Below are 11,822 nucleotides of genomic sequence, written 5' to 3' on the forward strand. Positions count from 1 at the left end.
GTCTACACCTTTTGGTCCTTGGTTTTTAGCTAAAATTGTATACAATTGTATGTATGTATATATATATATATATATATATATATATATATATATATATATATATATATATATATATATATATATATACCAAAAATTATATATATTTTTTGTATAACACTGAATTACCGAATTACACCTGTACTTTGGGTTTGTGGGAATTGAAAGGACCAATAAACTAAACTAAACTAAAACTAAACTAAAAAATACGGAACGCGTAGCATACTTTAATTTATAAATACGGGACGATTCCGTTTTTCAAAGGACGGTTGGCAACCCTATCATAACTGATTATTACGACTGGAATTGCTACAGGTAACGGGGTGCGGAACTGTGTGTCTGCGCACTTTGGTTCCGCGTAGCAAGGCGACGGCGGGACTTTGACAATGCCGCACAAAGCCGTGGGGTTTCCGGCCAGCTCAGCGTCGCTCCGCTGGTGTTGTGTTGGCTGGTTGTTGTTGGCTGCAGTGCAGTCGTGTTGTCACTTTACAACCTGTCAAATAAACGCCGCTGCCTGCCAACTGTAACATATCCGGGACCGTGGAGAAACAGCTGAAAGAGCAGAGAAGATGGTGCTGCTGACGATGATCGCTCGGCTGGCCGACGGTCTGCCGCTGGCCGCTTCAATGCAGGAGGACGAGCAGGTTCACATTTACCTCCTTTTATCTAACTTCTTTTGCTGTGTGTCGACCAGGCTGCCTATAATAAAATGTATCTTTACGGAACCAACCCTTTACCAAAGTTAGGCGTCGGCTAACATTGAGCATATGTGGCGCCCACTCACAGAGGAGCAATTAATTACAGATATGAGGACACACACACCTGACCACTGCTGCTGGATGAAGTTTATTTGCATATCTTGGTTGATAAGAGGAGCAGAGCTGGGTAGAGTAGCCAAAAACCGTACTCAAGTAAAAGTACTGTTACTTCAGAATAATATGACTCAAGTAGAAGTAGTCATCCAAATAATTACTTGAGTAAAAGTAAAAAAGTACTTGGTGAAAAAACTACTCAAGTAGTGAGTAACTGTTGAGTAACGTCTGATTTATTTTTTTAACACAACCATTCAGACAAAAGTACAAAATAATCATCTTCAGGCAAATTAAATCAATAAAATAAATTAAAATGAATAAAAAATAAAAAAATAGCTTAAATTAAAATAATCTTAAAGTAAATTCAAGTACTTTAATAAATAATAAAATAAATAAAATAATAACAGAATAAAAAAATAAATTAAGCACAAGTAGCACAAAATGTCAAGCCTTTGTACTTTTCTTTTTTAAACAGGCAGAACTAGAACAAACATGAACTCATAGAAACTCTAGTGTGTGTTTGAGTCTGTTTAAATGTGACAAAACATGCAAAAACAAAAAATTTTCCCAAAGAATCACGCAGTGATGTCATGTGATTGACGCGTACGCGGATAAAAGAAAAGTAACAGCTCAACGTGGCCTAATGTAGTGGAGTAAGAGTAACAGTTTCTTCTTCACAAATCTACTCAAGTAAAAAGTATAGTGATTCAAAACTACTCCTAAAAGTACAAAATTTCCCAAAACTTACTCAAGTAAATGTAACGGAGTAAATGTAACTCGTTACTACCCAACTCTGAAGAGGAGGTATCCAGATAGCGTTCTGTCTGTTTGAACCATTTATCTACTTAAATCAACCCTAACTAGTCAATTTTAAGATGGACATGTTAAGAAAATAAATATAATAACACTTTCTATCTGCGGGTGAATGCATTTCTTTTGCTTCTTGAAGTGACAGTCAAATTAAAACAGAAAATAACACGTCCTTTTATATCGTCTAATTGAACTGTTCAGATTTCCAGAGTTCTGTGACATCACTGACCCAGGTCAGAGTGGATTTATCCTGTCCCACATTTAACTTTGACAGTGTCCACTAGATGAAACAAAACACTTGCATCACTTTCTATGGAAAGCAACGAGGCACGAGTGATGACGGAGCAAAGCAACTTGGGCAGGCATCACTTCCATGCAGAGCTCAAAAACGTTGAGCACCAATTACAGCATTCAGTGCGAGGACACTATCTAGTCAAAGTAGACATGCTTGTCTGCATCACTGCATTTAACAGGAAGTTTATCCTAAGGTCCATTGCTCTAGCGATTTCTTTTTGCAGAATATGTAAAAACTTTGTTCCACATTAAAAACCGTTGGGGAAAAGCTGTGGCAGGTTTGCCACTTGTTAATGATACCTGGCTGCCTGTCTCTTGGGACAGTGAGCTGAGGAGGGGGGCTTGTAGGAAGGAGGGACTTTTGTTTACTGGAATTATTTGATTTAAATTTGTTGTTTATATTTAAGCATTACAATAAAAGAGGCAAGATTAAAACATAAACACTAGCGGTGCGTCCGAAATGCCATACTAAAACGTATATACTAAAAAGTATACTTAAGTTCGGCACACTTTTGAGTAAATATCAGTAGTATGCATTCATTCGGACGTAATATTCAGAGACACACGTCATTTCCTGCCGTTGGGAGGAAGTGACGTGTCACAGCAGCAGTAGCAGCTGTTACCATGGTAACAGCAGCAGTAGCACCGCTTTGCTGTTTCCATTTATCCTGGCCCAAACAAGATGACATTATATTATATTATTATATACGAATATTATAATATTAATATTATATAATAATATTATTATACTTAATATTATACTTATGACATATACGTATCACTTAGCAACCAAACACCACTGGATTGCATTGTGGGAAGTTTCTGCTTATAAATAATAAATTTCTCCGGAATGAGTATGGATAGCGCATAATATTGAGTACGTACTAATGTTTCGGACGCACTAAAAAATCTCACATACTGTTTTTGCTACTCATTAGGGTGATAGGATGCGATTTTGGACGCAGCCCATATGTGCTGGTAATGTAAAATGTTTATTCGCACAACTCTATTCCTCCTCAAGATAATGACAAGATAGTGGAGGCGATGAGTCTGCATGTTGTGTGCTCCTGGACACACAGTCTTGCAGCGTTTATTTTGTTTTTGTTTGTTTTCCCGTCAAAAGGGAACCCGGTCATTCTGATAAGAAGAGCATGACACATTTTTTTTTCATCTGTCAGGCAGTAACTGACTCCACACCTAAAACCAGCTGTTAACAACTAAGTTGTAAAGATAAGTTGAAAAGCGAGGAGTTGTTTTGTTGTTTTGACCAAAGCATGCAACATCAGGGAATTGCGTCAACTTTTACAAAATGGGCATCCTAAAATGAGTGTGGAGGGTCTGGCCACTGCCACTTTGTCCCATTAGTTGTGCACTTTATTATGTATTATCTGAAGGGATGGCGCATGATATGCTGCCCTCAGTTGGTCAAAAGTGGTAGTGGTGTACATCACTCAGCCATTACATTGTGACCACTCACAGGTAATGGGAGTAAACACTGCTGAGCGTTTTACAGAACAATGATCTGTATCTTGGGATTCACATTAATGTTGTTTTGGCACTTTTCACCTCCCTAAAATGTTTGCAGACCACTCACACAATATCATGGCAATATCATTCCTCTAAAGTTGCTGCCTCCCCCAGCAGGTCAACATTAGACTCCTAAATGAATTGTTTTTAAGAGTTCCTCAAAGAACACAGCAAACGTTTCCAAACTCTGATACCAATCTGACAGGACGTGGTGGCATCTGTGGGGAGCAATCCCAATCCACACAGGCCCCATTCCACGATTCAAAGCACCAGACAGTCCAGGGCACCCTTAGGTGTTCCTTGTCTGTACCCTGATTGATCCGAACCCTTTTGGAAGAACAAAGAGCTCCCATCTATCAGCCGAGTGATACTTATGTTACGGTTCATGGGTTTATTCTGACTAGGAATGATATTACAGAAATGGCAAAGATGAATGAAAATGCACAATATTCTTAAGGTTACCGGGAAAGAATAGTGCTGTTTCATAATTTGTCCACCAGAGAGCACTGGCGTTTAGTTTTTTTAAACTCCTGCTTAGTTAGTAGAGTCTTGGTTAATTGAGAAGGCCTGTGATCAGGAATGCTTGACTCTGCAGTCTGCACACATATGCACAACTAATAATTAATAGATTTAAACTTAACAGTTCATACTGGTGTCAGTGTTTAATGGACAGTATTATATAATGGCACATTGACACATTATGAGCCTATTTTAGTTGTAAGGAAGATTTATAGTGTTTATTTTTCTGAATCATTTGCTGAATAATTGGTTAGTAAATCAAGTCTGTGAGAAAACCTACTATAACTTGCTATGACTAAAGTATTTAGCCATGCAATATTTGCACTGAGATGGGGCAGACGTGTAAATCCATTGATTTAGCATGGGCATTTTCATGACGCTTTAGACTTCAGCTGACACAAATTTTAATGAATTGCGGAGTAAAGATGAGATAAACTGGAAGGATCAGAAAAGGTCCTGGCATATGAGCGATGGATACATGGATAGCATTTGTAACATGATGAGCTGTTTGATTTTGTGCGTGACTTAACTGGAGTCTAACATCTTTTCCTTCACTGTCTTGTTTGCTTTCAAAAAGGGAAGTGAAAAGGTTTGTTTCTCTTTCTGCATAAAGCTTCATGATATGTTTCTCTGATCCTGCAAGGTAAAAAAAAAAAAAAAAAAAAGTAATTTGCTGCTATTTTAACTCAAACTGGCTATCTGTTTTCTGTGAAAGCATTGCCTTCAGTGTCAGATGTAGCATCCCACTGCTCAGTCTGTCCTTAGTCGTCTATGCAAATTAATTCTGTCCATCATGCTTTGCAAGGCACAAACATAATTCTTTCTTTGCGCAAAAGTAACATGACATTTGAATTTCAGGAAGTTTTCTATTTTCTTCTGCCATGTCTAGTAAGTTGATCTGGTCATACTTGTCATCGTTATTTATTCTTAATGAAATATGGCCATGTGAGTGAGTCTGGTGTGGTGCTCACAAAAGTTTGTTTCTTGGCCCTGATGACAAACGGTAGACAAATGTGTTTGATGCGGTGAAATACATTTTTGATGCATTGAAAAAAAATCTCGTTTTTTCGTCTCTAGTTGGGTCGAGATCTTCAACAGTATCAAAGTCAGGCAAAGCAGCTTTTCAGGAAACTCAATGATCAGAGTCCTTCGCGCTGCACTTTAGAGGCTGGCTCCATGGCTTTTCAGTGAGTATTAACAGGAAAAAACCAAGGGAAAATGCACGGTTGTGTTTTGTTTACAACGACCTAGAAGTCAATCGGTGCAGGTTTTCTGATGTGGCTGCTGTTGATTATTAAAAAATGATCAATTATCAGGATGCCTCTGATATTATCTATGTATTTTCTGTTTGTACCTTAATAAAGAGACTTAAAAGATAAAAACTGAACAGTAAGACTTTGATAGAACAACAAGACAAAGGAAGGCTAAGACTTTTGCACGTTACCTTAAAAAAATACTGGCTTGGTGAATCAGAGAAGGATAAAGTGTAACCCAGAAGAGCAAATTATAAAGCAAATCTATGGATTACGTCATTGTTTGGAAACACGTTTAGCTTTTGCTTCCATATAACATGTTAGTGTGTACAAATTGAATAAGGGTTAGCAGCAGATGAAAAATGTTCTTGCTGGGTTGATCTTGCTGGAGTTGTGTGGATGTGGATGCCAGGCATAACTATTAAGAAGAAATAATGTTTTATGTTTTAGAATGAAAGTGTACTCATGTGAACACGCCCTTTTAAAGCATTTGTGTCTTGGCAATTTTGAAAACCTCAACAGATGTTCTGCTCGATATATCCCGGTGTGACGGCCGCACATTTTTCACGCTTTGACTTTTCTTCCAGCTATCTTATAGAGAAAGGAGTGTGCTACCTTGTGCTGTGTGAAGCCAGCTTTCCCAAGAAGCTAGCATTTGCTTACCTAGAGGACCTGCAGGGGGAGTTTCACGAGCAGCATGGAAAGAGAGTGCCTACAGTGTCCCGTCCGTACTCCTTCATTGAATTTGGTAAGAAAAATAGAGGGAAGGAGAGACTTCCTTACAGCTCTGGACTTGAGCCACTGGCAGGACTTCTGCAGCTGTTTTGGTAACGGTGGCGGTTGCATTGGTGCATGACAGTGTGTTCAGTAATTATGCTGGTGTGCTTTCATACGCCTTTACAACTAATGTGGTTATGAAATATCCCAAGAAAACCATCCACTGGGTTTTTGAAGCATTGATCCTTTTTTTCTGGCACTCTTTCTCCCAGACACTTACATTCAAAAAACCAAGAAGTCATACATCGACAGCCGAGCGAGAAGGAATCTGGGCAGCATCAACACAGAGCTCCAGGACGTGCAGAGGATCATGGTGGCCAACATTGAAGAGGTTCTGCAGAGAGGAGAAGCACTCTCGGGTCAGTTTTAGTTTTTTTCCGTGACCCAGGTTGAGTAATGAAGGCCAGGGATGCTCTTCTTCTATTTCACATATTGATACGAATAACCTCCATATTTGATATCGTCCTCATCCGTGTCTTCCTTTGCTCTTGTTTCCTCCTTTGACTCCTTTCTCATCCCTCCTTTTCTCCTCCATACAGCACTAGACTCCAAGGCCAGCAACTTATCCAGCCTGTCAAAAAAGTACAGGAGTGATGCCAAGTATCTGAACACCCGCTCCACCTATGCCAAGCTGGCAGCAGGTGGCGTCTTTTTCATCATGCTCATTGTGTATGTGCGCTTCTGGTGGCTCTGAGGGAGGAAAGAGAAGACGGAGGAGGCACTGAAGTGGAAAATGAGCCCCGCACAGTCTGCAGACGCTAAGAAAAGCTTTCACTTGCGACTAAAAACAGGATCCCTTAACAAGACTTCACAGACACCCCACCCCCCCCCCCTTTTTGTTCTCGTCTGTCCGTGGATATGTGATCTAAATACAAATTATATCGTAGTATATTGTTTTATTATAATAATTATACAGTAATGCTGAAGTAGCTGCCCTAGATTGGAAAGGAAATGAATAATGTGTGTGCATGTGTGTGGGCTGATTGTCTTTGAATGTGATTTTTCTTTTTCTTTTTTTTTTTTGGTGTGTGAGTGCAAAAAAAAATCAAATTTCCTGTTTTTTAAGTTTCCAAAGCAGTTCTGTACCGTAACAGGTGTGCCTGATTTGACCTTGTATGCACCTAAGATTTCAGATAAAAGATAATTTTACTGATCCTGATCACGTGACATGGATAGAACTGCTCATTTAACATAAACGGTTATAGCGGGGACAATGACAACATGACATTAATCTTCAAGTAAATGGAACTTTGTTTTAGTTTTTAATACTGCAAGAAAATCTTGGAAATGCAACTTCATTCTCCCGGTGTAGCAGGGATTTTCTTTTCTCTACTTTGGATAAAGATACTAAAACTAACTGCAGTAATTGAGAAGCAGGTCTGCAGTGTGGCTCTTTTAATTTACTCAATCCAGACTCTTATTACACCTTTTTTTTTTAATTTCTTTTCTTTTCATTAAAGACAGTTGCATGTGAGTTTTGTCTGCACCGTGCGTCACAAGGATGCTCATTAAATTATGACGACAGCACTCCCGGCGTGTATTATATTTATCGTATTATAGTCGACTAAGGAACAAGTTCAGTTAATGAATCACCACCACAGTGATGAAGTCTCTAGAATTTCTCCTCTTCACTCTTCAGTCTTCGTCGTAATGTGTCATGCAGCTAATCTTTATAATCACATTTGTAGAAGGAGGCTGGAATATTCAGATTTACCGGTATATGTTTACCATAAATTCAACCAGGTCCAATACCCTGAGTGTTGGTGGCTGTTGTTGAAATATTTGATTTACTAAGATATTGGGATCTGTGCTTTATTACACCATTTCATGTTCTTTATATAATGCTTTGAATAGTTTGTAGTGATTTGTTGTGTAAATGAACAGAAACAGTGCAGGTAGAGTTATTGGGACCCCTGAAGTTTAGAGAAACAATACAAATAAACCAGGTTGTAAGCACAATGTTCAAATTTACTGGACAATAAAACCAACAAGAAATTGTGTACATATATACATATATATTATATGCCTCCAGCTATATGTTCTAGCTCTTTTCAGTTTGCAGGAGACTTTTTTTTTACTGTCCATTTTTTCCCCCAAAGGTTTTCATTGGAGTTTAGGTCATTTTTGTGCAAGACCATCTGTTTTCTTTCAACCAGTCTGGTGCGTGATGTGCTCTTGAGAGCATTGTTCAACTGAAGAAAAAAACAAAACAACCTTGACCTAGTTATTTGATGTTGAGTAATTCATTTCACACTAAAATGATTTAGTAATCCCCTGATTTCACGATTTCCTCTGGTAGAAGCAACGTCCCAAAGCAAAAATGCAGTCCAACGCCACAAAATCAAAATCTTTTTTTTTTTTCTTCTTTTAAACCTCTTGAGGTGTTATCTTTTCTTTTTTGAGTTCACCTGCAGACAGACTGCTATTGTGCCTTTCTGCCACCACTGGTTTCCTCTCAGCTTTTAAGTCGCTGAGCCCTACTTAGTTTGCAGCGTATGGAAGGGGCTGAAACCACAGCTTGAGATTGCTCAAAGTCAGACCAAAGCTTGTAATATGTCTGTCTGGTGTTTTCCACAATCCACACCAACATTTACACATTTCAAGCATTAGGTTTCTTAGGAGAATCACATCCTAGAAGCGTTGTAACAGTTTTTTAGGACTTGAGCTCGGCTTGATGCCATTACTGGTAAAACAGGGATGACTGGATTTTTTTTTGTTTAATTATAACTTTATTGGGTTTATTCATCCAGACATGTCTTCATCATTGGGGAGAAGGAACACACAAAAAACAATCCGTGCTTTGAAATTCAGGGTGTCAATAATTCTGTCCAGTACTGTATTAAATCTAACCTTGACATGTTTTACACAGTGAGTCTGTCCTTGTTAAAGTATCAGGCCTATCCTGTTAATGTTCTTTTGTGCAAGCAGGCAATTACAGAAAGAACAGATACCTGGTTGGGTCTTTATTTTGTCTATGAAGCTGAAAATTGAAGTTGCAGTGGCGAATAAAATTTGAAAGTAGATTCAGACTGTGAGTCACAAGTGGTGTAAGTAACTTCTCTCTGCTGTCAGCTGGAAAGGCAATCTTCTCTTTTTCTGTTCTGTCTATGAATAAAATCATTTGCACAAAACACACTTCCTTTCTGTTTCAGGCTCTTGAGTTCAGCTGATGAATATCAGGGGTTCTTCAAATGGGTAGTCAAGTCAACATGCACTTTCCAGCAAGGAAGAAAAAAATAAACTTCACCTTCAACACATTTTTTTTCTTCCATCTTCTGAGTAATATGCAAATGTTTCCTGGAAAATCTTTGAAAAATGGGGGAAAATATACTATGAATTAAGAAGCAGAGTCAGCCTCAGTTTCTGAAAAGGAGGCTCATTGACTCAGAGGGCACGGGTTCAGTAACAGTTGGTTCACATACCGGTAGATCTTTTTCTTCCTGTGCTACACACCGCTTTACTGGGAAAGGAAGAAATGCGTCATGTGTTTTGATGTCGTCACTTTCTCAAAAGTGTTGAACTTTTAGTCAAATGTTGGCGATTCCAGTCTTTACCAGCAGGTAGAGTGCTTTGCTCACTGTTACACTACTACAGAGAGAGAAAAAATGAGGCTCAAAATCTTCCAAACTTGCAGCCTCTGCTGCTAATGGCCCCTTGTTAGCTGAGCACGGGATTTAGAGTGGAAAAATAAAGGTTGCACTTTTTAAGGGCAATGGGAAAGGGTAAGAAATGGAAAAAAAAAAAAAAAAAAAAGCAGTTGCAGACAGACGCTTATAACACAGCAAGCTCTCAGACCGGCAGTCTGAATCTTAACTTGAGATAGAACAGGAAATGTCAGAGCAAAAAATGAGAAGCAGCAGAGGGTAGCGTGCCAAAAACAAACCACAGGGTGCAGGCTAACCTTTTCACCTATGAAGGGAAGTGGAGTATGGTCTCTTATGATATCATGTGTGTATGTGTATATATATATACATATATATATATATATATATAACATTTATTTTTTTCGACCAAAGGAAGAAGCTGACTTTACTGACTGCTGATGACCCCGTCTTTGTTTAATTTTACGTGGGTGAAGGTGTGTTCTTCTTTGGAGTCTCTGTCCTGTCTTGCATGTCACTTTTAGGGCTTCAGTGTTACACTTATACCTATATACATATATATTATACATATACAGTACAGACAAAAAGTTTGGACACACCTTCTCATTCAAACAAATGGGGAAGTGTGTCCTAACTTTTGGTCTGTATGTGTGTGTTCTCATCTTTATGCTATGACAAGTAATAAACGAGGTTCTTAGTTGAAAAACTTGAGATAATGAATGTGTTGTAATCAAGAATGCAACAACATACCCTTTCTTCTCTTTCCCTGCAGGGCTTTCTCTCTTTCCTCTGCAGGTTACCATGGCTGCAGCAATGTGTGACAGTCATGTGAAAACGAAGCTGATTGGATTAAAATACTTTGTGTGATCAGAGGTCAGGAATATGGCACATGCACTGAACACACACACACACACACACACACACACACACACACGCACGCACACACACACACACACACATGCACACACACGGTTGCGCAGTCATAACTGTGACACACATGACACACAGAAGACTTAGTGTCCTCTGCACATTTATTAGTTTTATAAGAACAGAACCAGTAAACCAGTGTTCCCAGCTCATAGTGCTCCATCTTGATTAAATTTCCTGTTAAAGACAGACAGAACGGCAAAGAAACGGCACCTTAAATGTACAGTGCTTCACTTCAGCCGCAATCTTCAGCTAGTGCCTCTGTCATTTTAGATAGCAGATTAACTTTGACTTTCATTGGGACAAATATGCAGTGAGGGCTCAGTAATAAAGCGCCTTACATCCTTCACTGTGGGCCCCACATTCATTGAAGCTCACCGATGTTATCTTATTAACCCATTAAGACCTGAGACTCCCTCCAGACTTGGCCACAGACACCCTCGTGTGTCCCATCAATTCCTAATAGTTAAATGGGTTGGCTTTACTTTGTTTGCACTCGCAGAGAAAATGTTTGACCAGACAGAACCAGGAGAGAATTTCAAGGGATCACCAAGTTAAATACATCAGATCCTGGAAGGAAACAATCCCTCAAACAGGTTTTAACTGGATCAGCTGGTAATAGTAGAGGAAATGTTAGAAGATTACCAACATCATTGAGATTCCACCTCTGGCTATTATGATTATCTGCAGCTGACAACATTTCAGTCTGAACTAAAGTGCAGGGCTTGCTCACAAAATCACAAACTAATTAGTGGCATTTTAAGTAAAAAGAAGAAAAAAAAAGCTTAAAATATCCTGATGACACGACTCTGCTCATCCTTTCATAATGTCTGCTTTAACTGTGCACAGAGTTAACCACCACATTCAAAATTAGACCTGTAACTGGAAAACAACTGCCATCCATTTAAGTGGTTCTGATTAAAAACGGATATTAGTCACCTGTTGCCACTGTATTGCTTGCAGAGGTGTCAAAAGTATTCACATTCATTACCGGTACTCAGGTAGAAGTATAGATACTAGTGTTTAAAAATACTCCTGTAGAATTTGAAGTATCAACTCAAGTTTTTTACTCAAGTATAAAAGTACTGGTTTCAAAACTACTTAAAGTATAAAAGTAAAAGTAATGTAAGGGGGAAAAAAGCCATTAAGGACAAAAGCCATTGAAAATGAATGCATCTTAGTATAATGCAAATATATTAAAGAACCATATATGTGTACTATTGAGCATTAACATGTGTTTCAGAGAGCAGAACACATGATGACTA

The 11,822-nt window shown here is 38.7% G+C and overlaps 1 protein-coding gene across 1 annotated transcript; it reads left to right on the plus strand.

Moving 5' to 3' along the window:
• The first annotated feature begins 436 nt into the window (after window positions 1-436).
• Window positions 437-9,051, plus strand: sec22bb (SEC22 homolog B, vesicle trafficking protein b). The gene is made up of 5 exons (XM_061737667.1): window positions 437-680; window positions 5,076-5,185; window positions 5,839-5,999; window positions 6,241-6,387; window positions 6,568-9,051. Exons 1-5 carry the CDS (start codon window positions 606-608, stop codon window positions 6,720-6,722), a joined length of 648 nt encoding a protein of 215 aa, XP_061593651.1. The 5' UTR covers window positions 437-605; the 3' UTR covers window positions 6,723-9,051.
• The last annotated feature ends 2,771 nt before the right edge of the window (window positions 9,052-11,822 follow it).

The sequence above is a fragment of the Cololabis saira genome, chromosome 13, assembly GCF_033807715.1.
Source record: "Cololabis saira isolate AMF1-May2022 chromosome 13, fColSai1.1, whole genome shotgun sequence".
NCBI lineage: Eukaryota > Metazoa > Chordata > Actinopteri > Beloniformes > Belonidae > Cololabis > Cololabis saira.

What these genes read in the sequence shown, in the direction of transcription:
- sec22bb (XM_061737667.1), top strand. Translation starts at nt 606, where the DNA reads ATGGTGCTGCTGACGATGATCGCTCGGCTGGCCGACGGTCTGCCGCTG. An exon ending in GCTGGCTCCATGGCTTTTCA is followed by an intron (nt 5,186 to 5,838) that starts GTGAGTATTAAC and finishes CTTTTCTTCCAG; the next exon opens with CTATCTTATAGAGAAAGGAG. An exon ending in GTACTCCTTCATTGAATTTG is followed by an intron (nt 6,000 to 6,240) that starts GTAAGAAAAATA and finishes TCTTTCTCCCAG; the next exon opens with ACACTTACATTCAAAAAACC.